This window comes from Piliocolobus tephrosceles, chromosome 8 (genome assembly GCF_002776525.5).
Source record: "Piliocolobus tephrosceles isolate RC106 chromosome 8, ASM277652v3, whole genome shotgun sequence".
Lineage (NCBI taxonomy): Eukaryota > Metazoa > Chordata > Mammalia > Primates > Cercopithecidae > Piliocolobus > Piliocolobus tephrosceles.
This window is the reverse complement of record NC_045441.1, coordinates 129,543,798-129,570,015: the sequence shown is the minus strand read 5'-3', so window position 1 is coordinate 129,570,015 and position 26,218 is coordinate 129,543,798. Positions and strand designations below refer to the sequence as shown.

The window sequence follows — 26,218 nt, the reverse complement described above, 5'->3', positions numbered from 1 at the left end:
TTTTTTTTTTTTTTTTTTAAACATAGTCTCTCTGTTGCCCAGGCTGGATTCTCCTGCCTCTACCTCTTCAGTAGCTGGGACTCCAGGAGTGCGCCACCATGCCCAGCTAATTTTTGTATTTTTAGTAGAGACGAGGTTTCACCATGTTGGGAAGGCTGGCCTGAACTCCTGACCTCAGGTGATCTGCCCACCTTGGCCTCCCTACATGTTGGGATTACAGGCGTGAGCCACCACAACCAGCCAAGGACCAATATTTGTTTAACCATCCACCTTATTTATTTATTAATTTGAGCACAGCCTTGCTCTGTCGCCTAGGATGGAGTGCAGTGGTGCGATCTTGGCTCACTGCAACCTCCACCTCCCAGATTCAAGCGATTCTCCTGCCTCAGCCTCTCGAGTAACTGGGATTACAGGTGTGCACCCCCATGCCTGGCTAATTTTTGTATTTTTTGGAAAGATAGGGTTTCACCATGTTTGCCAGGCTGGTCTTGAACTCCTGACCTCAAGTGTTCCACCCGCCTCGGCCTCCCGAAGTGCTGGGCTTACAGGCGTGAGCTACTGTGCCTGGCCTTTATTCATTTTTTTTTTTTGAGACAGGGTCATGTCCTGTCACCGGGGCTGGAGTGCAGTAGCATGGTCATAGTTCACTGCAACGTTAATGTTCTGGGCTCAAGCAATCAGCCTCTCAAATAGCTAGGACTACAGGCACACACCACCACACATGGCAAATTTTTTTTTTGTTTTGTTTTTTTTGTGTGTGTGTGACAGGGTCTCACTTTGTTGTCCAGGCTGGAGTTCAGTGGAGTGATCATGGCCTATGAAAATTTAATACCACAGATGTACTGTGTATGGCCCTTTGGAGGGTCATAAACCATTGTAATATTGAAGATATTTTCACTCCCAAGAGCATGAATGAATAAGATCAATGGAGAGGAAAAACAGCTCAGAAGCAAACTCATGTATAAATGATGTGTACTCTACAAAAAGATGGTGCCACAGAGCAGCGGAAAAGGCTGCCCTTTTTTTTTTTTTGAGACAGACTCTCACTCTGTTGCCCAGGCTGGAGTGCAGTGGCACGATGTCGGCTCACTGCAACCTCCACTTCCCAGGTTCAAGTGATTCTCCTGCCTCTGCCTCCCAAGTAGCTGGGATTACAGGCACCCACCACAATGCCCAGCTAATTTTTGTATTTTTCTAGTAGAGATGGAGTTTTACCATGTTGGCCAGGCTGGTCTTGAACTCCTGACTTCAGGTGATCAGCCCACCTCGGCCTCCCAAAGTGTTGGGATTATAGGCGTTAACCACTGTGCCTGGCCAAGGTTGCCTTTTTAAACTGTACCGAGACAATTAGATCTTTATATGAAAAAGTTTTGACCCATACCTTTCACCATACACAAAACATCAATTACAGGTAGATCACAGATCTAAATGTAAAAGGCAGAGTAATGATAATAATTAATCAATTAAACTTTTAAAAGGTAATATAATCTTGATGATTTCAATTAAGAAAAAATTTCCTGAATAGGACACAGGAAGCAATCATTATTAAAGAAAAGATCAATAGATTTAAATATATTAAAATTAAGAGTGTCTGTCCACCAAAATACACCATCAAGAGAGGAAAAGGCTGGGTATAGTAGTTCATGCCTGTAATCCCAGTGGTTTGGGAAGCTGAGGCAAGAGGATCACTTGAGCCCAGGAATTCAAGACCAGCCTGGGCAATACACTAAGGCCCCATCTCTACAAAACATAAAAAAAACTATCTGGAGCTGGGTGTGGTGCCTCACATCTCTAATCTCAGCACTTTGGGAGGCTGAGGCCGGTGGATTACTTGAGGCCAGGAGTTTGAGAACAGCTTGGCCAACACAGCGAAACCCCATCTTTACTTATAATACAAAAATTAGCTGGGTGTAGTGGCACATGCCTGTAATCCCAGCTACTTGGGAGGCTGAGGCATGAGACTCGCTTCAACCCAGGAGGTGGAGGTTGCAGTGAGACAAGATTGGGCCACTGTACCCCAGCCTGGGTCACAGTTCGAGACTCTGCCTCAAAAAAAAAAAAAAAGAAAACCAAAACCAAAACAAAACCTAACTGGACATGGTGGAATGCACCTGTCGTCCCAGCTACTTGGAAGATTGAGGCAGGAAGATTGCTTCAGGTGAGGAGTTTGAAGCTGCAGTAAGCTAGGATGGCACTATTGCACTCCAGCCTGGGTGACAGAGTTGGACCCTATCTATAAAAAATAAAACATAAAAAAACCAAAATGTGGCCGGGCGCGGTGGCTCAAGCCTGTAATCCCAGCACTTTGGGAGGCCGAGACGGGCGGATCACGAGGTCAGGAGATCGAGACCATCCTGGCTAACACGGTGAAACCCCGTCTCTACTAAAAATACAAAAAACTAGCTGGGCGAGGTGGCGGCGCCTGTAGTCCCAGCTACTCAGGAGGCTGAGGCAGGAGAATGGCGTAAACCCGGGAGGTGGAGCTTGCAGTGAGCTGAGATCTGGCCACTGCACTCCAGTCCGGGCGACAGAGCAAGACTCCACCTCAAACAAACAAACAAAAAACCAAAATGTTCCTTCCTTCAGGTATTTTTAAGAAGAGAGAGGGAAAGATTACTCCACAGGGTGGAAGATGATGTTTGCAACACATGTAACTGACAAGGGCTGGGGCCTCCTTCAAGAGAGCCTAGTGCAGGGAATACAGGTGACAGCCCAGCAGGACCCTAGTGCAGCGCCCTGGGGGGATAGCACCCCATCCCCTGCACGGTGCAGGCACTCATGCACAACCATGCTGCAAGATGCAGGATTCTATTCTTCTATCAGGCAACCTTGGCTTTTGAGCACCCCATTGTCTAAAAAATAAACTTTCTTCGAGTTGTGCTTAGTCTAAGACTCTTTCTACCTACCAAGTTGTCCTTCCTCCGTTCTCTCCTTCCTAGGGGCAGGTCTACATCTCATAGAAGACTGTCTGCCTCCTTCTGCTCCTTCCTTTTTTTTTTGAAATGGAGTCTCGCTCTGTTGCCCCCAGGCTGGAGTGCAATGGTACAATCTCAGCTCACTGCAACCTCTGCCTCCCGGGTTCAAGCGATTCTCCTGCCTCAGCCTCCTGAGCAGCTGGGATTACAGTTGCCTGCCACCACGCCCAGCTATTTTTTGTATTTTTAGTAGAGACGAGGTTTCACCATGTTGGACAGGCTGGTCTCGAACTCCTGACCTCAGGTGATCCACCTGCCTCGGCCTCCCAAAGTGCTAGGATTACAGGCATGAGCCACCGTGCCCAGCCCTGCTCCTTCTTCTTTATCCCTCACTGCTGTTTCTCCCAATAAATCTCTTGCATGTCTATCTCATCCTGTCCCAACATCTGCTTCCTGGAGGACCCACACTGACACAGACTCATTTTCAGAAGATATAAGCTACTCTTAGGAATTAACAAGAAAAAGATAACAAACAGAAAAATGGGACTTGGACTTGAAAAGTATTTCACAACAGAGGATACCCAAATAGCTAACACACATCTGAAAGGTGTTCAATGTCATTAATAGACAGGGAAGTGCAAATGAAAAACACTAGTGATCTCATGACACACTTCTCAGGATGCATGGAAGTAAAACAACTAGCAGCACCAAATGTTGGTGAGGATGTAGAACAATTGGAACCTGTGCATGCTGCTGATGGGAGTATAGACTAGAACGACAACTCTGCAAGTGGTTTGAGATTATCTAGAGCGGCATGACCATGCAATTTTGCTCCTGGGTATTACCCAACAGAGCCGTGTGCCCATCGGCATCAATAAACATGTACCAGAATGCTCAGAGCAGCATTATTTTCCTAGTTGCCCCAAACTAGAAACAACTCAAATGTCAATTGCCAACAGAACAGAGAAATACTCTGTAGGGTGTTCTTGTAAAGGAATAGTATACAAATTATACAAAAGAATAGATTACAGCCACATGCAACAATGGATGAAACTCATAAACAATATCGAGGGAAAGAAACTTAGGCAAGAAGGTATGATTTTGTTTATATATAACGTACAAAACAATAGCAAAACAAGATGAGGCATGGTGGATCATGCCTGTAATCCCAGCACTTTGGGAGGCTGAGATGGGTGGATCACTTGAGGTCGGGAGTTCAAGACCAGCCTGGCCAACATAGTAAAACCTTTATGTACTAAAAATACAAAAGTCAGCTGGGCAGGTGGTACCTGCCTATAATCCCAGCTACTTGGGAGTCTGAGGCATGAGAATCGCTTGAACTTGGGAGGCGGAGTTTGCAGTGAGTCGAGATCATGGCACTGCACTCTGGCCTGGACAATGGAGTGAGACTCCAACTCAAAAAAAAAAAAAAAAAAGCAAAACAAAACAAAACTGCCGTATTTAGGGATGTGGGCTTAGGTAGTAAAATGATTAAAAAAGAAAAAAGCAAAGAACTATTTATCATAAAAGCACTTGCCTTTGGGGCAGAAGGAGTAGGGAGTAATGAAGTGAAAGCTGGTGGGGGTGGAGAGTGGGCTGGCAATATTCTTTTTTTTTTTTTTTGAGACAAGGTCTCACTGTGTCACCCAGGCTGGAGTGCAGTGGCGTGATCACAGCTCACTGCAGACGCTACCTCGTGGGCTAAAGCAATCCTCCCAATTCAGGCTCCCTCACAGCTGGGACTACAGGCACATGCCATCATGCCCAGCTAATTTGCAATTTTTTATAGAGATCAGGTCTCCCTGTGTTGCTCAGGCTGGTCTCAAACTCCTGGGCTCAAAGGATCCTACCATCTCTGCCTCCCAAAGTGCTGGGGTTACAGGTGAGCCCACACGCAGTCAATATTCTCTATTCTCTGCCCCCTTTTTTTTTTTTTTTTTTTTTAAGAGGCTGAGTCTCTGTCACCCAGGCTGGAGTGCAGTGGTGCAATCTTGGCTTATCACACCCTCCGCCTCCCAGGTGCAAGCAATTCTCCTGCCTCAGCCTCCCAAGTAGCTGGGATTACAGGTGCACGCCGCTATACCTGGCTAATTTTCTTTTCTTTTTTGTATTTTAGTAGAGACAGGGTTTCACTGTGTTGCCCAGGCTGGTTTTGAACTTCTGAGCTCAGGCAATCTGCCCGCCTCGGCCTCCCAAAGTGCTAGGACTATAGGCATGAGCCACCACGCCCGGCCAGTATTCTCTGTCTTGACCCAGCTGGTGTTTGCTCAGCTGTTTCCTTTGAGATAAATCAATATGTACTTTTCTTTTTCTTTTTTTTTTTTTTTTTTTTGAGGTGGAGTCTCGCTCTGTCGCCCAGGCTGGAGTGCAGTGGCCGGATCTCAGCTCACTGCAAGCTCCGCCTCCCGGGTTTACGCCATTCTCCTGCCTCAGCCTCCCGAGTAGCTGGGACTACAGGCGCCCACTACCTCGCCCGGCTAGTTTTTTGTATTTTTTTAGTACAGACGGGGTTTCACCGTGTTAGCCAGGATGGTCTCGATCTCCTGACCTTGTGATCCGCCCGTCTCGGCCTCCCAAAGTGCTGGGATTACAGGCTTGAGCCACCGTGTGTACTTTTCTTTATATACATTAATATGTCCCAACAAAAAAGATTTTGAAAATCCTTTCCCATAGTCACTGTCATCAACCGGCTCAGTATCAAAGCTGGACTTAGATCATAATGATCCCCAAAGAAGTTTCGATCCAAGACCGTTTTCAGCAGAAATTAGCACATTTGAGTGCTACAGTAGGCTGGGAAAGGGGTCCCATGGAGACCAGGCTCTAGCCTCAGGCAGCTGTCAATGCTAAAAGGGTCTTTGCAGGTGTGGTTAATTTGAGGCTCTTGAGATGTGGGGATTATTCTGGATTAGCTGGGCAGGCCCTGAATGCAATTGCAAGTGTCCTTACCAGGCGGAGGCAGAAGGAGCCTTCATCCCATACAGGGAGGAGAACGTGATGTGAAGGCAGAGGCACACAAAGCCAAAGATTGCACCAGAAGCCAGAGGAAGTGAGGGACCGAGTCTCCCCTAGAGTGTCCAGAGGGCACGGCCCTGCTAACACCTCCATTTCAGCCCCGCAGGACTGATTTCAGACTTGCAGCCTCCAGAACAGTGGGAGAACACATCTGCTGTTTTCAGCTCCCAGCTTGTGGCAGCTGGTTACAGCAGCCACAGGAAGCTCGTATAGTGCGCACCTTCAGGAGAACCATGCGAGTGTTTTTAGCTGGTGAGCCTGAAGCTCAGGGCTGAGCTCTGCTTCTAGAAGAAAGGAATGAGAGCCCCTGGTGGAGGAAGGGATGTGGTGGGAAAAGGAACCTCTGCAGCCAGGAATCTGATCTACTCCCTGCATCCTGCTCCATCTGTGGATTTTGACTTTTTTGTTTTATTATTATTATTTTTTTGGAGATAGAGTCTCCATCTGTTACCTAGGCTGGAGCACAGTGGCTCAATAATAGCTCACTTCAGCCTTGAACTCCCAGCCTCAAGTGATCTGCCCACCTCAGCCTCTGGAGTAGCTGAGACTACAGGCATATACCACTGAGTCAACTATGTATGTATGTATTTATTTATTTATTTGAGACAGAATCTTGCTCTGTCACCAAGGCTGGAGTGCAGTGGTGTGCTCTTGGCTCACTGCAACCTCCGCCTCCTGGGTTCAAGCGATTCTCATGCCTCAGCCTCCCAAGTAGCTGGGACTACAGGCACTCACCACCATGCCTGGCTGATTTTTTTTGTATTTTTAATAGAGACAGGGTTTCACCATGTTGGCCAGGCTGGTCTCAAACTCCTGACCTCAAGTGATCCGCCCACCTCGGCCTCCCAAAGTGCTGGGATTATAGGCATGAGCCACTGTGCCCGGCCTTGAAGATTTTATTCAACCTGTTCTGTATGACTATTTATACATTTGACTGCATAAATAGTAATGTATTTGGCCATGGGGCATTGGCCCAGACCCTGCTGAGGGTGTTATGTAACACAGAGTACACTTTTCTAAAATCTGACAAATTCTGAACTCTGAAATATTTGAAAAATATTTGAAAAATGTTTTGTTGAGTGACTGTGGACCTGTAAATATAACAGGACTTTAAGCGGAAGGTTTGGCTAAGATCCTTAGAGGGACAAATATCAGATGCTGAAGAAAGTTATGAGACAGAGCATCCAGGATAACCTATAAAAAAAGGTCGGCTCCCTGTAATCCCAGCACTTTGGGAGGCCGAGGCGGATGGATCACTTGAGTTTGAGACCAGTCTGTCCAGCATGGTGAAACTCTGTCTCTATTAAAAATACAAAAATTACCCAGGCATGGTGGCAGGTGCCTGTAATCCCATCTGCTTGGGAGGCTGAGGCAGGAGAATCACTTGAACCCTGGTGGCAGAGGTTGCAGTGAGCCAAGATTGCACCACTGCACTCCAGCCTGGGCAACAGAGCAAGACCCTGTCTCAAAAAAAAAAATTATAAATAAATAAATAAATAAATAAAAAATGAGGTCACCTCCTAAAGCCCTTGCTGCGATGGAGTGGGGGTGGGAGAAAGACGGGAAGCCAGCCATGCCCAGAAGAAAGCAGGGCTGGGACCTGAAGTACCTTATGAACCATGTTCAGGAATATGTGCATTATTCTAAGGGAAATGGGGGCCTTCGAGGGTTTTCCATGGTGCCATTAGGAGGAGCCAGGCCCCCTGTGGCCAGCTAGAGGAGGAAGAGCTGTACAAATCAACATGCAATCAACCACTGACACCGGGGTCGTTCCTGTGCTGATGAAGTGGCTTCAAGGAGCTGGGGATAAACTTCTGAGACAGAAAGAAGGACCTGTATGAGGCAATATGTGCAGGGACACTTCCGTGAGGGATGACATAAATTTTTCTGGATTCAGGTGGGGAGGCCACGTACAGGAAACAGGAAGGCCCCTGTGTCAGCCCGCTGACATGGACACTTCATAAACTGGGAGACTGCAACACTCCAGGTCATCTTTGGGGGCATTTTTAGAACCGAGGAAGAAGTGAGGCAGAGATGATTGTTATGAAAGACAGACTAGGGTAAAAATACCAAGAAAACATTCTGAGACTCCTGGAAATCCTGCGACATCCTGGCATCTGTCACCCTTCTCTGATGCATCTGTTTCACAGAGCGACTAGTTAAAGATGGAGCTGGCTGGGGGAGAGGCAGCTGGGGGCTTGTGGGCTGGAGACAGGGAGCTGCCTTCAAAGATAGCACAGAGGGGCCAGGTGTGGTGGCTCATGCCTATAATCCCAGCACTTTGGTAGGCCAAGGTGGGTGGATCACCTGAGGTCGGGAGTTCCAGACCAGCCTGGCCAACATGGTGAAATCCTGTCTCTACTAAAAATACAAACATTAGCTGAGGGTGGTGGTGGGAGCCTGTAATCCCAGCTACTTGGGAGGCTGAGGCAGGAGAATTGCTTGAACCTGAGAGGCGGAGATTGCAGTGAGTCAAGGTCATGACACTGCACTCCAGCCTGGGCAGCAGAGCAAGACTCCATCTCAAAAAGAGAGAAGGTAGCACAGAGGGAGGCACCTGAGGTTGGACAGCTTTCCCTTCAGCCCTGAGGAAGAACTGCCTCCATTGTGTCCTGGAGATGCATGACCTTCATAAAAAGGTAGATCTGGTCCACATTCCTGGGGAAACCGCACATAGCTTGGAACTGCTTCATTCCCAAGTGAGATGCGTGCTATTCCGCCCTTCTCTAGGAGTCACCATTGCTGGGTTTCCTTCTGCCCCTGGAGGGCATGGGCTGCACCTGCCTGTCCACTCCAGCCCTTTGTATGCCATGGCACAGCTCTCCCATCTTTGTTCTACTAGGACATAACCGTTTCCTTTTATTATTTATTTATTTATATTTTAAGAGACAAGGTTTTGCTTTCTCACCCAGGCTGGAGTGCAGTGGTATGATCACAGCTCCCTGCAGCCTCAAATTCCTGGGCTCAAGTGATCCCCCCACCCCAACCTCCCAAGTAGCTGGGACTATAGGCCTGTGCCACCACATCTCACTATTTTATTTTGTTTTAGTTTTTGTAGAGATGAAGTCTCACTATGTTGACCAGGATGGTCTCAAGCTATCTTCCTGCTTCAGCTTCCCAAAGTGCTGGGATTACAGGCATGAAACCACCACACCTGGCCCAAAGACATTCATCACAGAAATAGAAAAGATTATCCTAAAATTTATATGGAAGCATGCAAGACTCAGAATAGCCAAAGATATCCTGAGCAAAAAGAACCAACCTCGAGGAATCACATTGCCTGACTTCAAATTATACTATAGAACTATAGTAACCAAAACAGTGTGGTACTGATAAAAACAGACACATAGACCAATGGAACACAATACGGAATCCAGAAATAAATCCATACATCTACAATAAAGTCACTTTCAACAAAGGTGCTAAGAACACATGTTGGAGAAAGGACAGTCTCTTCAATAGATGGTGCTGGGAAAACTGGATACCCATATGGAGTGCAATGGTATAATCTCAGCTCACTGCAACCTCTGCCTGCTGGGCTCAAGCAATCCTCCCTCCTCAGCCTCCTGAGTAGCTGGGACTGCAGGTGCACACCACCACACTCAGCTAATTTTTTTTATTTTTTGTAGAGACGAGGTTTTGCCATGTTGCTCAGGCTGGTCTCGATCTCCTGGGCTCAAGCAATTTACCTGCTTCACCCTCCAAAGTGCTGGAATTACAGGCATGAGCCACTGCGCCCCACCTACTTTATGTATTTTAATGTAAATTATTGGTAAATACTTATAAATTGACTTTTCTTTATTTTATTTTTTTTTAAATCCACTTGTGGCCGGGAGCGGTGGCTCACGCCTGTAATCCCAGCACTTTGGGAGGCCGAGGCAGGCAGATCAGGAGGTAAGCAGATCGAGACCATTCTGGCTAACATGGTGAAACCCCGTTTCTACTAAAAATACAAAAAAATTAGCCAGGTGTGGTGGCAGGCGCCTGTAGTCCCAGGTACTCAGGAGGCTGAGGCAGGAGAATGTCATGAACCCAGGAGGTGGAGCTTGCAATGAGCTGAGATCGAGCCACTGCACTCGAGACTGGGTGACAGCGCAAGACTCCATCTCAAAAACAAACAAACAAAAAAACCCACTTGTACCCAATAAATATATATATATATATATACCTACTAGATTCCCATAAACAAGTAAAAAACAAAACTCACCTGTTCACTCTGCAGTAGAGATTGCCAAAAATAAAAATAAAGGGCCAGGCACAGTGGCTCATGCCGTAATCCCAGCACTTTGGGAGGGCCAGGCAGGAGTATCACTTGAGCCCAGGAGTTCAAGACCAGCCTGGGCAACAAGGCAAAACCCCATCTTTACAAAAATTAAAAAAAAAAAAAAGGACTGGGCATGGTGGGATCCACCATGAAAGTTTAAAGGCACTTTCTGAGGCCCTATCTATCACTTGCACATTTAAGATTTCATTTTCCACTGCCATCAGAAACACGCAGAAAGCTGAGCATCCTCAGAGGAGAGTAAACCAAAGTTAAAAACTTCAAAAATGCCATACCAATCAGCATAATGACCAAATTTGCAGCTCCATATTTCTCTATCTCATGAATCCAGTGAGGGACGGACTCAAACGTGGACCGCCGGGTGAGGTCATAGGCGATGATGGCCGCATGGGCACTGCGGTAGTAGCTCTGGGTGATGGTGCGAAAGCGCTCCTGGCCAGCTGTGTCCCACACCTGCATCTGGGGAAGGACAGGAAGGGGAGTCCAAGTCAGGGGTTCCCACAGGTAATGGGAACTCCTTCACCTACATCATCTTAAAAACACAGTTTTCTGGGTCTCACTTCTAGATATTCAGACCCAGTAGATCTAGAGTAGGATGCAGGAATCTATTCTTTCAATTTTTCACTGGATGACTTGGGTATGCTCCTTGGCTGGGGAACGACCATCTAAGACAAACTTGTCCATCCTGCAACCCGCGGGACACATTTGGCCCAGGACAGCTTGGGATGTGGCCCAACACAAATTTTTAAACTTTCTTAAAATATTATGAGATCTTTTTGCAATTTTTTTTTTTTGTTTAGCTCATCAGGTATCATTAGTGTTAGTGTAATTTATGTGTGACCCAAGACAATTCTTCCAACATGGCCCAGGGAAACCAGAAGCTTGGACAGCCCTGATTGAAGGGATGCTGCTGTCAGAGAGGCAGACCTATTTTATCCTGGGGTGTTGTGTTCTTTGCCTTTTCACCTGATTCATCACGTGGTCTGGATTTGGGGGCTCATCTTTTGAGGCTGCCCATGGATCTGAACACTGGCAAAGGTGATAATATTGGCCGAACTGTTTTGATTTTAAAGGAACACTCAAGCTGGTCATGTCTGGAATGTCCTCACAATAATGCCTCCCAAATTAGCCACCCAAGCGGCAGCACCGATTCACACAGCCTCTCACAGTGTCTGAGGGTAACAATTTCTTCATATTCTCATACTATTTATATAACATTTATTTTTTAGAGAAAGTTTAAAAACCATACACCAAAGCTAGAGATAATAGAAAAATGAGGCTGGGTGCAGTGGCTCATGCCTATGATCCCAGCACTTCGGGAGGCTGAGGTGGCGGATTGCTTAAGCTCAGGGGTTTGAGACTAGCCTGGCAATATGGTGAAACCCCATCTCTACGAAACATACAAAAATTAGCCGGGCATGGCAGCGCATGCTTGTAGTCCCAGCTACTTGGGAGACTGAGGCAGGAGGATCCCTTGAGCACAGGAGGTCGAGGCTGTAGTGAGCTGAGATCACGCGCCACTGCCCTCCATCTGGGCAACAGAGTGAGACCCTGTCTCAAAAAAAATTAAAAAAAACCCTCATACACCTATCATCCAGATTTAATAATCAATGAGATTTTGTTACTTGCTTCATCTAGCCCTGTCTGTTGATTTCTTTGAGGTATTTTTAAATTTTTAAAATTTTTATTTATTATTTTATCTTTTTGAGACAGAGTCTTGCTGACTCCCATGCTGGAGTGCAATGGTGTGATGTGGGCTCACTGCAACCTCTGTCTCCTGGGTTCAAGTAATTTTCATGCCTCAAGCCTCCCGAGCATCTGGGATTACAGGTGTGTGCCACCATGCCCAGTTAATTTTTTGTATTTTTAGTAGAGACAGGTTTTCACCACATTGGCCAGGCTGGTCTTGAACTCCTGACCTTGGGTAATCCTCCTGCCTCGGCCTCCAAAAGTGCTGGGATTACAGGCGTGAGCCACCGTGTCTGGCAGTTTATGGCATTTTTGAGTACATAGAAAATTTGACCTCTTTTTTTTTTGAGACTCTGTCGCCTAGGCTGGAGTGCCGTGGTATGATCTCGGCTCACTGTAACCTCTGCCTCCCAGGTTTGAGAGATTCTCGTGCCTCAGTCTCCTGAGTAGCTGGGACTACAGGCGCCCACCACCACGCCTGGCTAGTTTTTGTATTTTTAGTAGAGACAGGGTTTCAACATGTTGTCCAGGCTAGTCTCGAACTCCTGACCTCAGGTGATCCGCCCACCTCGGCCTCCCAAAGTGCTAGAATTACAAGTGTGAGCCACCTTGCCTGGCCGCTAGAAAATCTGACCTTTTAAGGCCAGGCATGGTGGCTCATGCCTGTAATCCCAGCACTTTGGGAGGGTGAAGTGGGAGGATTTGAGCCCTGGAGTTTGAGACTGGCCTGAGCAACACAGGAAAATCCCGTCTCTACAACAAATTTAAAAAATGAGTTGGGCATGGTGGGGTGCCCCTGTGGTCCCAGCTATTCAGGAGGCTGAGGTGAGAGGATTGCTTGAGCCAGGGAGATGGAGGCTGGAGTGAGCTGTGATCATGCCACTGCACTTTAGCCTGGGTGACAGAACAAGACCCTGTCTCAGGCTGGGTGTGGTAGCTCATACCTGTAATCCCAGCACTTTGGGAGGTAGAGGCGGGTGGATCACTTGAGGTCAGGAGTTTGAGACCAGTCTGGCCAGCATAGTGAAACCCTATCTCTACTAAAAATACAAAACTTAGCCAGGCGTGGTGTTGTGCACCTGTAAATCCAGCTACTTGGAATGCTGAGGCATGAGAATTGCTTGAGCCCAGGAGGCAGAGATTGCAGTGAGCTGAAATTGCGCTCCTGCACTCCAGCCTGGGTGATGGAATGAGACTCTGCCTCAAAAAAACAAAAACAAAAAGCCCTGTCTGTCCCCTCTCCCCGCCCAAAAAAAAAAAAAAGAAAAAAGCAACCTAGCAAATTTGACCGTTATATAGTTAGAGAAATGTATGAATTTGACCTTCATAGTTAGATTCAGCAGTATTTTTTTTATCAGCTTCTGGATTCGTGTCTCATTTAAAGCCTGATTTTCCCATTCCATGATGAGAAAAATAAATACTCCCATGTTTTCTTCCACTATTTGTATGATTTTATGTTTTGTATTGAAATATTTTATTGCTCAGACATGTGCTTTGTTGTTGGGAATTCTGGCTAAAAAAGGTGGAACTGGCTGAGCGCAGTGGCTCACCCTGTAATCCCAGCACTTTGGGAGGCTGAGGCGGGCAGATCACGAGCTCAGGAGATCCAGACCATCCTGGCTAACGCAGTGAAACCCTGTCTCTACTAAAAATACAAAAAAAAAAAAAAAAATTAGCCAGGCATGGTGGTGGGCACCTGTACTCCCAGCTACTTGGGAGGCTGAGACAGGAGAATGGCGTGAACCTAGGAGGTGGAGCTTGCAGTGAGCCAAGATTGCACCACTGCACTCCAACCCGGGCAACGGAGCAAGATTCTGTCTAAAAAAAAAAAAAAAAAAAAAGGTGGAATCAGTCCCGTCCCAGTGCCCTCTGACCTTCACTTTCTTGCCATCAATATCAAGGGAGCGCACGGTAAAGTCCACTCCAATCGTGTTCTGCTGTGTCTCCGTGTAGACTCCAGACTTGAAATGCTGCACCACACACGTCTTCCCCACATTGGAATCCCCAATGAGGATAATCTTGAACAAATAGTCAAAGTTCTCATCTGCTGCCCTGGCTGAGCCGGAGAAGTGCATGATTCTTGCCACCTAGAACAGAGCTAGGTAGAAAGGATGGAATTCAGCACCAGGAACTGGGGATCCAGTACAAGACAAGACGGAGGGAGGTCATTACCTTCACAGCGCTACATCCTTGTGAGAGGATGATGCTAATGATGCTAGTTAGGCACAGAGGAGTTGCCCCCATAAGCGGACATCTGCCTTACATGTGTTGATCTTACTTCAGGGGTGCTCTTGGAATAAAGAGTTTCTACCGCCATTCTCTGGTGGGTCCAGTGGACGGTCAACACCATCAGATAAAAGCAATGATATATCCTAGGCCTAGAAATGAGGTGCCACATGCTCCATCAGAGTGCCTGGAGAGCAGGAGGATGGCAGAGGAAATGCCTACAGCAGTGACTCACCTGCCATTGGACATCCCACCAGTGTCAATTTTACCTGGGGAGAAAGACTCCCAACTGCTATAAGGCTGACCATCCAGGCCAGGCACGGTGGCTCATGCTTGCAATCCCAGGGCTTTGGGAGGCTGAGGTGGGTGGATCACCTGAGGTTGGGAGTTCGAGACAAGCCTGAACAACATGGAGAAACCCCATCTTTACTAAAAATGTAAAATCAGCTGGGTGTGGTGGCTCATGCCTGTAATTCTAGCTACTTGGGAGGCTGAGGCAGGAGAATCCCTTGAACCCAGGAGGCGGAGGTTGCAGTGAGCTGAGATCACGCCAAAGAAAAATCAAAAACAAAAATGTTGACCATCCAGGCAGCCAACAACAAGGATTGATAAGCAGTGATTGGTAAGTCAACTTGGAGAAGAGTGACATGGCCTTTTTGTCTTGTTTGGAGCCTAATTTTTTCAACCAGGAAATTAGGATTTTGAGAATATTCAAAATTAAAATCATGGCTATAATGTTATGGCATATTTTACCAAAGGCTGGTTATGGCATGTTTTACCAAAGTTTTTTTTTTTTCTTTTTCTTTTCTTTTTGAAACAGAGTCTTGCTCTGTCGCCCAGGCTGGAGTGCAATGGCATGATCTCAGCTCACTGTGACCTCTGCCTTCCAGTTCAAATGATTCTCCTGCCTCAGCCTCCTGAGTAGCTGGGACTATAGACCTGCACCACCACACCCAGCTAATTTTTGTATTTTTAGTAGAGACAGGGTTTCACCATGTTGGTCAGGCTGGTCTTGAATGCCTGACCTCAAGTGATTTACCCACCTCAGCCTCCCAAAGTGCTGGGATTACAGGCCTGAGCCACCACGCACTGCCGGAAAATTAAGGTTTCTAATGACAGTGTTTCACAAACTAACTGATTATCAGAATTATCTGCGAGTATCATTGAAAAATATATACTTCCTACTTTTTTTTTTGAGACAGAGTTTCACTCTTCTTGCCCAGGCTGGAGTGCAATGGTGTGATCTTGGCTCACTGCAACCTCGGCCTCCCTGGTTCAAGTGATTCTCTTGCCTCAGCCTCCCAAGTAGCTGGGATTACAGGTGCCTGCCACCAGGCCCAGCTAATTTTTGTATTTTTAGTCGATACAGGGTTTCACGATGTTGAACAGGCTGGTTATGAACTCCAGTCATCTGACCTCAGGTGATCTGCCCACCTCGGTCTCCCAAAGCGTTGAGATTACAGGCATGAGCCACTGTGTCTGGTTGGAAAATAAAGGTTTCTAATGACAGTGTTTCACAAACTAACTGATGGTCAGAATTATCTGGGAATATCATTGAAAAAAATATATTTTCGGAGCTCATCCCAGGCTTGCTAAACTAATTTTACCTTGTTCTTTTAAAAATTATTTCTTAGTATTCTTTTTCTTTTCTTTTTCTTTTTTTTTTTTTTTGAGACAGAGTCTTGCTCTATCACTCAGGTTGGAGTGCAGTGGTATGATCTCAAAACTGCACCAGGCCAGGTTTTGTGTTTTGTGTTTTTAACTTTAAAATATGTTTACTGGTTGGGCGTGGTGGCTCAAGCCTGTAATCCCAGCACTCTGGGAGGCCGAGACGGGCGGATCACGAGGTCAGGAGATCGAGACCATCCTGGCTAACACAGTGAAACTTCGTCTCTACCAAAAAATACAAAAAAAAAAAAAAAAAAAAACTAGCCGGGCGAGGTGGCAGGCGCCTGTAGTCCCAGCTACTTGGGAGGCTGAGGCAGGAGAATGGCGTAAACCTGGGAGGTGGAGCTTGCAGTGAGCCGAGATCCGGCCACTGCACTCCAGCCTGGGCGACAGAGCGAGACTCTATCTCAAAAAAAAAAAAAAAAGTTTACTGTGCCAGGTGCAGTCGCACATGCCTGTAATCCCAGCACTTTGGGAGGCCAAGGCAGAAGGATCACTTGATGCCAGGAGGTTGAAAGTAGTCTGGTCAACATAATGAGGCTCCCCACCGCCCCCCCACCCCTCCGCCCATCTTTATTAAAATCATAAGAAACAGGCCAGGTGCAGTGGCTCACACCTGTAATCCCAGCAATTTGGGAGGCTGAGGCAGGTGGATCACTTGAGGTCAGGAGTTCAAGATCAGCCTGGCCAACATGGTGAAACCCCATGTCTACTAAAAATACAAAAAATTAGCTGGGTGTGATGGCATGCACCTATAATCCCAGCTACATGGGAGGCTAAGGCAGGAGAATGGCTTGAACCCAGAGGGCAGAGGTTGCAGTGAGACAAGATCGCACCATTGCAGTCCAACCTGGGCAACAAGGGCGAAACTCCATTTCAAAACACAAACAAACAAACAAAAACACAAAACACAAAACCTCTCTCTCTCTTCCCTCCCCTCCCCTCCCCTCTTCTCTCCCAGGCTGTCTCTTCCCCAGGTGATTCTGATGATGAGCCAGGTTTGGAAAACACCAATTGACCAAGTCACCTACCTGAAACTGTATTCCTACCATCAACATCCCTGGCTTAAATGTCCACCTATGCTTAAATATCTCTGATCACAAGGAACTGACTACCTCCTGAAAAACTTCCATTTTACACTGGGCAGTTCTCGCTTCTGTGGGATTGACACCTCCCTCCATGAGGTTTCCATCTGTCTAGCTCAGTGCTATCCTTACTCTGCCAAGACACATCACATTCCTGTTCCACATGACAGCCCATCAGATATTTGAAGCAGCAAGAATATCCCCCCGAAGAGAATATCCCCATCTTCTTTAACTGTTCTTCGTGAGAGTGTGTTCGGACTCCTCATCCAATAGCTCTAAAAGTAACTGAAACCTGATCCCACTTAATGATCACATCTGACGTGCTGCAAATTGCCCCTGCCTTGTGACATCTTTCTTCACTTCTCCGTTTTACCCTGGTTTTCTCTAAAGTCATAGACAAGGACAGTCTGTCTCATCACACAAGGTAAAATGCACTCAAGTGTCCAATCTGCGTGCAAAAACCCAGGGTTTTAAGGCGATAAAGAAGGATCCCATACCTCTCTTGGACCGCTCTGAAATCAATATGGGTGGATGATCCAGCAGACAACAGACACAAGCAAACCACTTTTTTCCTGTCTGACTTTTCAACTAAAGACAGCCATTCCACTTCCGGTGTCTTGGTCTTATCACTGTAACTTGAGCTGAGACTTTACTTCCATGTCTCCCCCACCCTCCGGAGTCCTCTGGGTTTCCACGAAAGCCCCCTTTCATTTAGCTTACAAGCCTTGCAGGGAGACACAGCAGCGTCCACCCCGATGATGTCCTCCCGCCGGCATCCCGCAACCTTCGCCTTCCTGGTTCACCTGTCACTTACCTGTCCGGCTCTCTCACCTCTGCTGGTCAGCAGGTAATGTTTTCTCTTTCTTCTGGTTTTCCTTTTCAGCTCTCAGTGCCCCCTTCTTCCTCCTGCCTCGCTGCTTGGTGGGAAGTGTAGTTCTGGCCCCAGGTGTCAGGTTTGGCGTCCTGAGAAAGTGAAAGGAAAGTACAATCCCTCCCACCTGCCCTGAGCCCAGGGCTGCCGCAGGGTACAAAGCGCCATGTGAAAGTGGCCAGCACAGGGCAGAGCGCAGAACCGGCTTTCTCACCAGCCTTTGCCGGCCTAGCAGAAAACCCTCACGGGAAGGAAGAGCCAGCGAATTCAACCAGCGCTGGCCCATCCGATGCTGCCCCTGCTCCTTTGTTCTACTTACCTTCTCTTGTGTGCTCTTGCGTCCTTTGCTCTCAATTTGTTCTGGTGTCCCTTGTTGGGAAAAAATGTCAGAATGTATCTCGTGTAGTAACAGTGACTGTTTTGCAAAATGTTTGGGTCAGTTGTACATGTGCATATTGCACTGGGTGATGTAAAAAAAATTTTTTTTTGAGACAAGGTCTCACTCTGTCACCCAGGCTGAAGTGCAGTGGCACCATCATGGCTCACTGCAGCCTCAGCCTCCTGAGCTCAATAATCCTCCTGCCTCAGCCTCCTGAATATCTGGGACTACAGCTGGCCTGGGGGTTGTTAGCTGAGAGAATATCAACTAAAGGAGGATATAGATCTTAAGTAATTTATTTTATTATATATATGCATATTTTTTAGAGACAGGGTCTTGCTCTGTGGCCCAGGCTGGAGTGCAGAGGTGTGATCATGGTTCACTGCAGCCACAACATCCCAGGCTCAAGGAAACCTCCCACTTCAGCCTCCCAAGTAGCTGGGACTACAGTCATACACCACCATGCCCGCCTATTATTTATGTATTTTTTAGAGATGGGATCTCCCTATGTTGCCCATGGTGGTTTGAAACTCCTGGGTTTGACCAGGCATGGTGGCTCATGCCTGTAATCCCAGCACTTTGGGAGGCTGAGGTGGGCAGATCACCCGAGGTCAGGAGTTTGAGACCAGCCTGGCCAACATGGCAAAACCCTGTCTCTACTAAAAATACAAAAATTAGCCGGGTATGGTGGTATGTGCCTGTAATCCCAGCTACTCTGGCAAGAGAATCACTTGAGCTTGAGAGGTGGAGGCTGCAGTGAGCCAAGGTCACGTCACTGCACTGCAGCCTGCGTGACAGAGTGAGACTCTGTCTCAAAAAAAAAAAAAAAAAAGAAAAGAAAAAGAAAAAAAGAAAAGAAACTCCTGGGCTCAGCTCAAGTAAGTGATCCTCCTGCCTTGGCTTCCCAAAGTGCTGGGATTACAAGGCATGAACCACCGTGCCTGGCCAGATTGTAAGTAATTTAAGTCTTTGTTTTGTGGATCTGAATATCTCTTTGTGAGGAGTCAGGGAAAGGAGATGATGCAAAGAGAAGGAAATAAAAATTAAAACTAAAAGAACTTTGAAGGTATATGGGAAGAAAGAGCTGAAAAAAAAAGTCTACCTCACTCTCTCAAAAATTCTACCATAGCGCAAAGGTTACCGTGCAGAAAACCTCCAGTTTATCCGTCCCAGACGCTGGCGGTAGAAGCATAAAGCTGAGGTGACTTTTTCTTACTATTTTTTTCCACAGAGTCTAGAACAGTAACTGTCTCTCATTGTCTATCACAGGGACCAGATTTTCTCCACTACATAGGATGTGATATGTAGGCAGTTAAATGGCATTAAAGACACAATAAGTAAAATTGAAACAGAGACATCCTGTTTGATAAAATGTTGACATTGGTGTCCTGTTTCCAAACTGTGGGCTGAGATCTATAAATGAGTCATGAAATCAATCTTTGTGGGTTGCAACCAGCGTTTTCACAAGCAGGGATTAGGAAACAATTTCAGAAGGTATCTTATGTAGTAACAGTTACTAATGTTTTGCAAAATGTTTGGGTTAGTTGTACACATGCATATTGTACTGGGTGATGTAAAAAAAAATGTTTTTCTTTGAGACAGGGTCTCGCTCTGTCACCCAGGCTGAAGTGCAGTGGCACCATCATGGCTCATTGCAGCCTCAACCTCCTGGGCTCAAGCAATCTTCCAGCCTCAGCCTCCTGTGTATCTGGGACTATAGGTGTGCACCATCATGCCCAGCTATTTTTTTTTTCTTCATTTTTTTCAGACCCAGGGCCTCACTTTGTTACCCAGACTGGTCTCGAACTCCTGGGATCAAGCAATCCTCCCACATCAGCCTCTCAAAGTGCTGGATAACAGGTGTAGGCCACCGTGCCTGGCCTGAAATGTCTTTTTTACTGTAGGCTGGGGTCCACAACGTTTGAGAAGCACTGAAATATAGGGCAATTTATTCACTGTCCAAGAATATTACTTCTATGATGTCTTCAGATAACCTTGAAAATATTTATCTTACCCAAAATTCCAGTTACATATCCATTTTCAGGATACTCTCTTCTGGATGAGATAAACTCAACACTGGCAAGCAGAGCAAGAAAACAAGAGACTCTGCCAAATATTGCTGCAGGGTGAGAACCACCAGCACAATGTGGAAATCCAGTGTAGGTCAAGATTCGCCCCAAATGTGTGATCAGGAAATAAAACCTGTTAGGTGTCAATGTCATGAAGTTAAGTGTCCAAATGTTGTCTTTTTCCAGTAATGGTTACTTTTTTTTCTTTTTTTTTCTGAGATGAGATTTAGCTTTTGTTACCTAGGCTGGAGTGCAATGGTGCGATCTTGGTTCACTGCAACCTCCACCTCCCGGGTTCAAGTGATTCTCCTGCCTCAGCCTCCCAAGTAATTGGGATTACAGGCACCCACCACCACACCCAGCTAATTTTTGTATTTTTAGTAGAGATGGGGTTTCACTATGTTAGCCAGGCTGGTCTCGAACTCCTGACCTCAGGTGATCTGCCCACCTCGGCCTCCCAAACTGCTGAGATTATAGGGGTGAGCCACTGCACCCAGGGGGGTTATTGTTTAAAAAAAAAAAAAAAGTCACCTGACTCAGACCCACTGAGCACTTGGAGAACATCTACAGGTAGAAAACAAATTTTACAAATATTTAAATATCCTGATGGTTTTGGAAGTCAAGGAGAGAGAGGTCCTGCCTCTGTCTACCACCCTACCCTCTCCACCAAGGTCACTATAAATACAAAGAGCATAGCTTGGGCTACAGGAAAGAAGGCATTCATATGTATAAATATGTGTGTATATATACACTTTTTTTTTTTTTTTCTTTTTTAAGAGATTGGGTCTCCCTCTGTCATCCAGGCCAGAGTACAGTGGCACAATCATAGCTCACTGTAGCCTCCAAAGGCAGGGCTGAAGTGATCCTCCTGCCTCAACCTCCCTAGCAGCTGGGACTTCAGGTCCACACCACCACGTGGCTAAGAAGGCATTCTAGCCCTGAGTGGTGGTGACACAGGTCATATACTTGATAGTATACACACACACATATATATGTACACACCCATATATAAATACAACACAAAAAAGTATGTATTTCACTCTGTATATATATATATATTTACCATTTTAACCGTTTTTAAGTGTACAATTCAATGGCATTAAATATATTGTTGTGCAGCCAACATCACCATCCCTCTCCGGGACTTTTTTGTCATCCCAAACAGAAACTCCATAGCCATTAAACAATAATTTATCATTTCCCCTTCCCTCCAGCCATGCACAACCACTATGCTACTTTCCAACTCTATGAATTTGACTATTCTGGCTACTTCATATAAGTGTAATTGTACTGTACTGGTCCTTTTATGTCTCACTTATTTCACTTAGCATAATGTTTTTAAAGATTCATCTATGTTGTAGCGTGTGTCAGAATTTGCTTCCTTTTTTAGGCTGAAAAATAAACGACTCACAATATATTTTTAAAAATAAAAGTAACATATTTGGCTCATTTATTTTTACTCACCCTGACATCATATTTCTCCTTGGATGCCTAGAGACAAAACTACCACTGTATAAGGGCAAATAAAAGTGAAAAATAACAGGCTTAATTCCTCTGCTGAAAATAGAAGAATTCTCAGCCTTCTCTCTTTTCTTTCAAAATTTCTTTCTCTGTCCTTTTCAAATGTATACAAATCTTTATAACGGCAAAACGAGCCTCTTGCCAGTATCACAACTCAGAAATGTGTCCTCAAGGACTTGGGGGTCATCTTTTTGAAATGCAGACGTGGAGTTCCTGCCTATATCTCCCAGTTCCTACGGGAGGGTAGGAGACTACACTTAGTGGGCATGGGCGCCTTGCTCCAACTCGTAAAACTACCTCCTGCTATAAAGATATGCGAAGTGTGGCCGGGCGCGGTGGCTCACGCCTGTAATCCCAGCACTTTGGGAGGCCAAGGCGGGCAGATCAGGAGGTAAGCAGATCAAGACCATCCTGGCTAACATGGTGAAACCCTGTCTCTACTAAAAATACAAAAAAATTAGCCGGGCGAGGTGGCGGGCGCCTGTAGTCCCAGCTACTCGGGAGGCTGAGGCAGGAGAATGGCGTGAACCCGGGAGGCGGAGCTTGCAGTGAGCCGAGATGGCGCCACTGCCCTCCAGCCTGGGCGACAGAGCAAGACTCTGTTTCAAAAACAAAACAAAACAAAAAAGATATGCGAAGTTTAAAAAACGAACAACAACAACAAAAAGTTATGTGAAGTTTGTTTTGCTTCTGGATAAAGCCAACATGAGTGGTCTCCCCAATTACTACTATTAAGTTAGGAGGAACTATGTTTGACAAAAGGTGTTGTCAAGTTCTGTTATTTGAAGACTAGTGATCATTTATCTTATGTAATGGTTGTTGTGGAGATTTTATGGGTTAAGAGAAGTATGTTTTTCTTTAAAATTCGGATAAGCGTCTGTATTTTTTCCCTTTATTTAAGAAACGGCTGTGGTGCTGGTGGTGGTGGTGGGGGGCTCTCACTATCTTGCCCAGGCTGGTCTCAAACTCGTGTCCTCAAATGATGCTCCTACTCCGGCCTCCCAAAGTATTAGGATTACTGGTGTGAGCCACTTGTGCTGGATTTTATTTTATTTTTTTATTTTTATTTTTGGAGGCAGGGTCTCCTTCTGTTGCCCAGGGTGGAGTGCAGTGGAGCGATCACAGCTGCCAGCCTCAAACTTTTGGGCTTAAGCAATCCTTGCACCTCGGTCGCCCCAGTAGCAGGGACCACAGGCACATGCCACTACTCCTGGATAATTTTTAAATTTTTTGTAGAGATGGGGTCTGGCTATGTTGCTCAGGCTGGTCTTGAACTACTGGGTTCAAGTGATCCTCCCTTCTCGACCTCCTAAAGTGTTGGATTACAGGTGTGAGCCCACTGTGCCCGGCCTGCATTTAATTAGACACCTAAAATTTAGGGTGGTCAGTGGCACACTTAGCAGCATGTTACTTTTTATAAAAACAAAGACCGAATACTGCTTTTTTTGGTGGGGGAGGTGAAAGTATGCACCAGTTCTCCCCATATCATTTCTTCCCTCTGGTGTTTGCAGCTAACATTCCTGGCCGGGTCTGCAGCAACCGAGTTCTCTGGGCTCTCAGCCTCCGCCCTCCTCGCCCTTCTCCGCGCCGGCCGGTGAGGCCGCGCCGAGGGACTACAACTCCCAGCGTGCCCCGGGACGGGAGGGTCACGTGGGCGTCCGGAAACCCTGGCCGCGGCGCCAGGGGTGAGCTGGCGGCGGAGGCGGCCGGCAGCGGAGCCAAGTGGAATCCGCGAGCGGAGCTGGGGCTGCAGAGCTGCAACCACTGCGATTCTCGGGTGGGTAAGCCGTGATGCGTGGGGCCGAAGACCTGCTAGGGGCGGGGGCTGGGGCGGGTCCAATCCGAGGGGCTTCCCCAGTCGGGAGGGCGGTGGGGAGATGTAGGTGGCGGCACCCCTTGGGTGGGGCGACTAGGCAGGGTCTGCCGCTCGCCCCCTCCATCTCCTCCCTGGGCCCGGGCCTGGGGTCCCGGCGGTCACGGGGAGGATGCGATGGGGAGGATGGGGGGGAGAAGGACCCCGGGGGGACCCTGCGGCCCGGCCCCGATCCACGCGGCGGCGGCTTTTGTGCTCCTCTCCCGCCTGTCCTCCAGCTGTGGGTTGGGAGATTCTGACTTGATCAGAAAAGAGCTTGTCGTTCGGACCAGGAGAGAGGGAATGCTTTTCAGGTAGGTAGGGAAGGAAGCTCTTTGGGAAGGATGTGTAGAGGTCAAAGAAGAAGCGTGGTCTCAGTGGAGTGACTGGTTTGTTTTCTGGTAGCATGAACTCGATCAAGGAATTTGGTCAAATTATTCGTCATTCCCTCCTTTCTCTTCTTCGCAGGATGTGTCCTGTTTATTCTCAGTTTTGACAGGAGATAATGGGAGTGTGTCCCCGGCGTTTTTAGTGTTTTCTTGAAATGTAAGATGGTAGGCTATCTCGTGGTGACTGTTACTGAAAAGTTTATAGGGAGGAGTGGTTCCTGGGGTGAGCAAAATCATTCCGTTGTTACCTTTTTGTCCACCGCTTTATTTCTACCTTTACACAAATTTATACATACATATATATATATATGTTGTTGAAGGGAATGTCTTCAGTGCTTTGGTGCTTGATTTCTTTTCCGTTTGTTTGATGTTTCTTGGATACTAGGCTCTATACCAAGAACTCCACATAAATTATCTCGTTTAATCAATACATGAGGAAGTTGAGCTTCAGGTCGGGCGCGGTGTCTCATGCCTGCAATCCCAGCACTTTGGGAGGCCGAGGCCTGTGGATCCTTTGAGGTCAGCAGTTCAAGACCAGCCTGGCCAACATGATGAAACCCCCGTCTCTACTAAAACAAAACAAAAGAAAACAAAAAACAAAAAATTAGCCGGTCGTGGTGGCGCTCATCGGTAATCCCAGCTACTCGGGAGGCTGAGGCGGGAGAATCACTTGAACCCGGGAGGCGGAGGTTACAGTGAGCCGAGATCACGCCACTGCACTCCAGCCTGGGCGACAGAGCCAGACTCTTCTTCTTCTTCTTCTTCTTTTTTTTTTTTTTTGAGACGGAGTTTTTGCTTTTGTTGCCCAGGCTGGAGTGCAGGGGCACCATCTCGGCTCACTGCAACCTCCGCCTCCCGGGTTCAAGTGATTCTCCTGCCTCAGCCTCCCGAGTAGCTGGGACTACAGGCGCCCGCCACCACGCCCGGCTTGACTTTTCTATTTTTAGTAGAGACGGGGTTTCACCATGTTGGCCGTGATGGTCTGCCTGTCTCGGCCTCCCAAAGCGCTGGAATTATAGGCGTGAGCCACGGCGCCTGGCCTCAGACTCTGTCTTAAAAAAAAAAAAAAGGAAAAGAAAAAAAGAAATTGAGATTCAGAGAAGCTGCTTAAGTGGAGGGTCTTAGATTCCATACCTGGCTTGTCTCTTGAATGACACCATTCTTCTATTAGTCTTTGATTTCCAGTCTCTGCCTAAGAAGGTGACCCGGAAACAATAACTTTATAAAAGTTAAGTCAACTGTGTCTTGCTGCCTTCTAGCTGTCAGGATCAACTGCCTTGTTCATTGTTTAAGGTTCTGATTTGTCTCTGTTCATCAGTGTTAATGTCATGTCACTACAGTGACCATTAACTAGATTATAAATCCTTTGTGTAGAAGGGGAAAAGATTTTTATCTTGAAAACTAGTTGTCTTTGAAACATGTCCAAAAACAGGGAGGAAGAATGTGGTTTTGGAAACCCTGGAATAAGATGAGAGATATTTACAGATAAATGCCAGGTATTTTATGTCTGTGGTAATGAGACAATTTAAGAAGAGAGAAAAATTATAGGAAGGCTTGAGTTATGAATAAAAAGGATTTATGCGGTACAAGTAAATGGCTTCATATAAGATAATGTGGGATAAAAAAGATACTTGTGGCTTGGTGCAGTGGCTCACGCCCATAATCCTAGGGGTTTGAGAGGCTGAGGCAGGAGGATCTATCTCTTAAGGCCAGGAATTCAAGACCAGACTGGGTAACATAGCAAGACCCTGTCTCTATAAAAACTAAGAAAATTAGCTAGGTGTGATGGTGCCCATCTGTAGTCCCAGCAACTTTGGAGGCTGAGGCAGGAGGATCGCTTAAACCTAGGTAGGAGATTGAGGCTGCAGTGAACTATGATCACGCCACTGCACTCCAGCCTGGGTAACAGAGTGAGACCCGGTCTTTGGGAAAAAAAAAACAAAATTACTTGTATGAGTGTGAGTATTGAGATGCTGAACTGCAACATATGCAATACTGTAAAAATGGTGAATTCAACTAGCCTTTTAATAATTTCCCACATTTTTCTTTACACTTTGAATACACATAATCTTTTTACTCTGCAGACAAAAAAACTGAAGTCTGGGAGGTGAGTAATTGCCCATCTAATGCCCCTCTCCTTTGAGTGTTACCAGTAAGATCTTACCAGTAAGATGTTTATTTTTCCCATCCTTTGTGTATACCTCTGAGTTTAGGTATGCTAGTTCATTTATTTATTTATTTATTTATTTATTTATTTATT

The 26,218-nt window shown here is 46.5% G+C and overlaps 2 protein-coding genes across 5 annotated transcripts in view; one reads left to right on the top strand and one right to left on the bottom strand.

Annotated features, from left to right (window-relative positions):
- Positions 1-18,130, bottom strand: part of RAB19 (RAB19, member RAS oncogene family) — a 24,121-nt gene extending 5,991 nt beyond the window's left edge. Inside the window, exons 1-4 of one of the 2 annotated variants that reach the window (XM_023184887.2) lie at positions 18,068-18,130; positions 17,692-17,840; positions 13,773-13,996; positions 10,485-10,668 (exon numbers count right to left, since the gene is read on the bottom strand). In XM_023184887.2, coding sequence (XP_023040655.1) covers positions 10,485-10,668; positions 13,773-13,973 — 385 coding nt within the window. In that variant the 5' untranslated portion in view covers positions 13,974-13,996; positions 17,692-17,840; positions 18,068-18,130. Of the gene's footprint in view, positions 1-10,484; positions 10,669-13,772; positions 13,997-17,691; positions 18,031-18,067 lie in introns of those variants that run through there. The other variant, XM_023184888.3, reaches the window with a different exon arrangement.
- Positions 17,484-26,218, top strand: part of SLC37A3 (solute carrier family 37 member 3) — a 69,776-nt gene continuing 61,041 nt past the window's right edge. The window contains exons 1-2 of one of the 3 annotated variants that reach the window (XR_003309799.2): positions 17,484-17,724; positions 23,229-23,494. The gene's annotated coding sequence lies outside the window, so the exon portion shown is untranslated. The remainder of the gene's footprint in view (positions 17,725-23,228; positions 23,495-26,218) is intronic. The other 2 variants (XM_023184884.3, XM_023184883.3) reach the window with 2 other exon arrangements.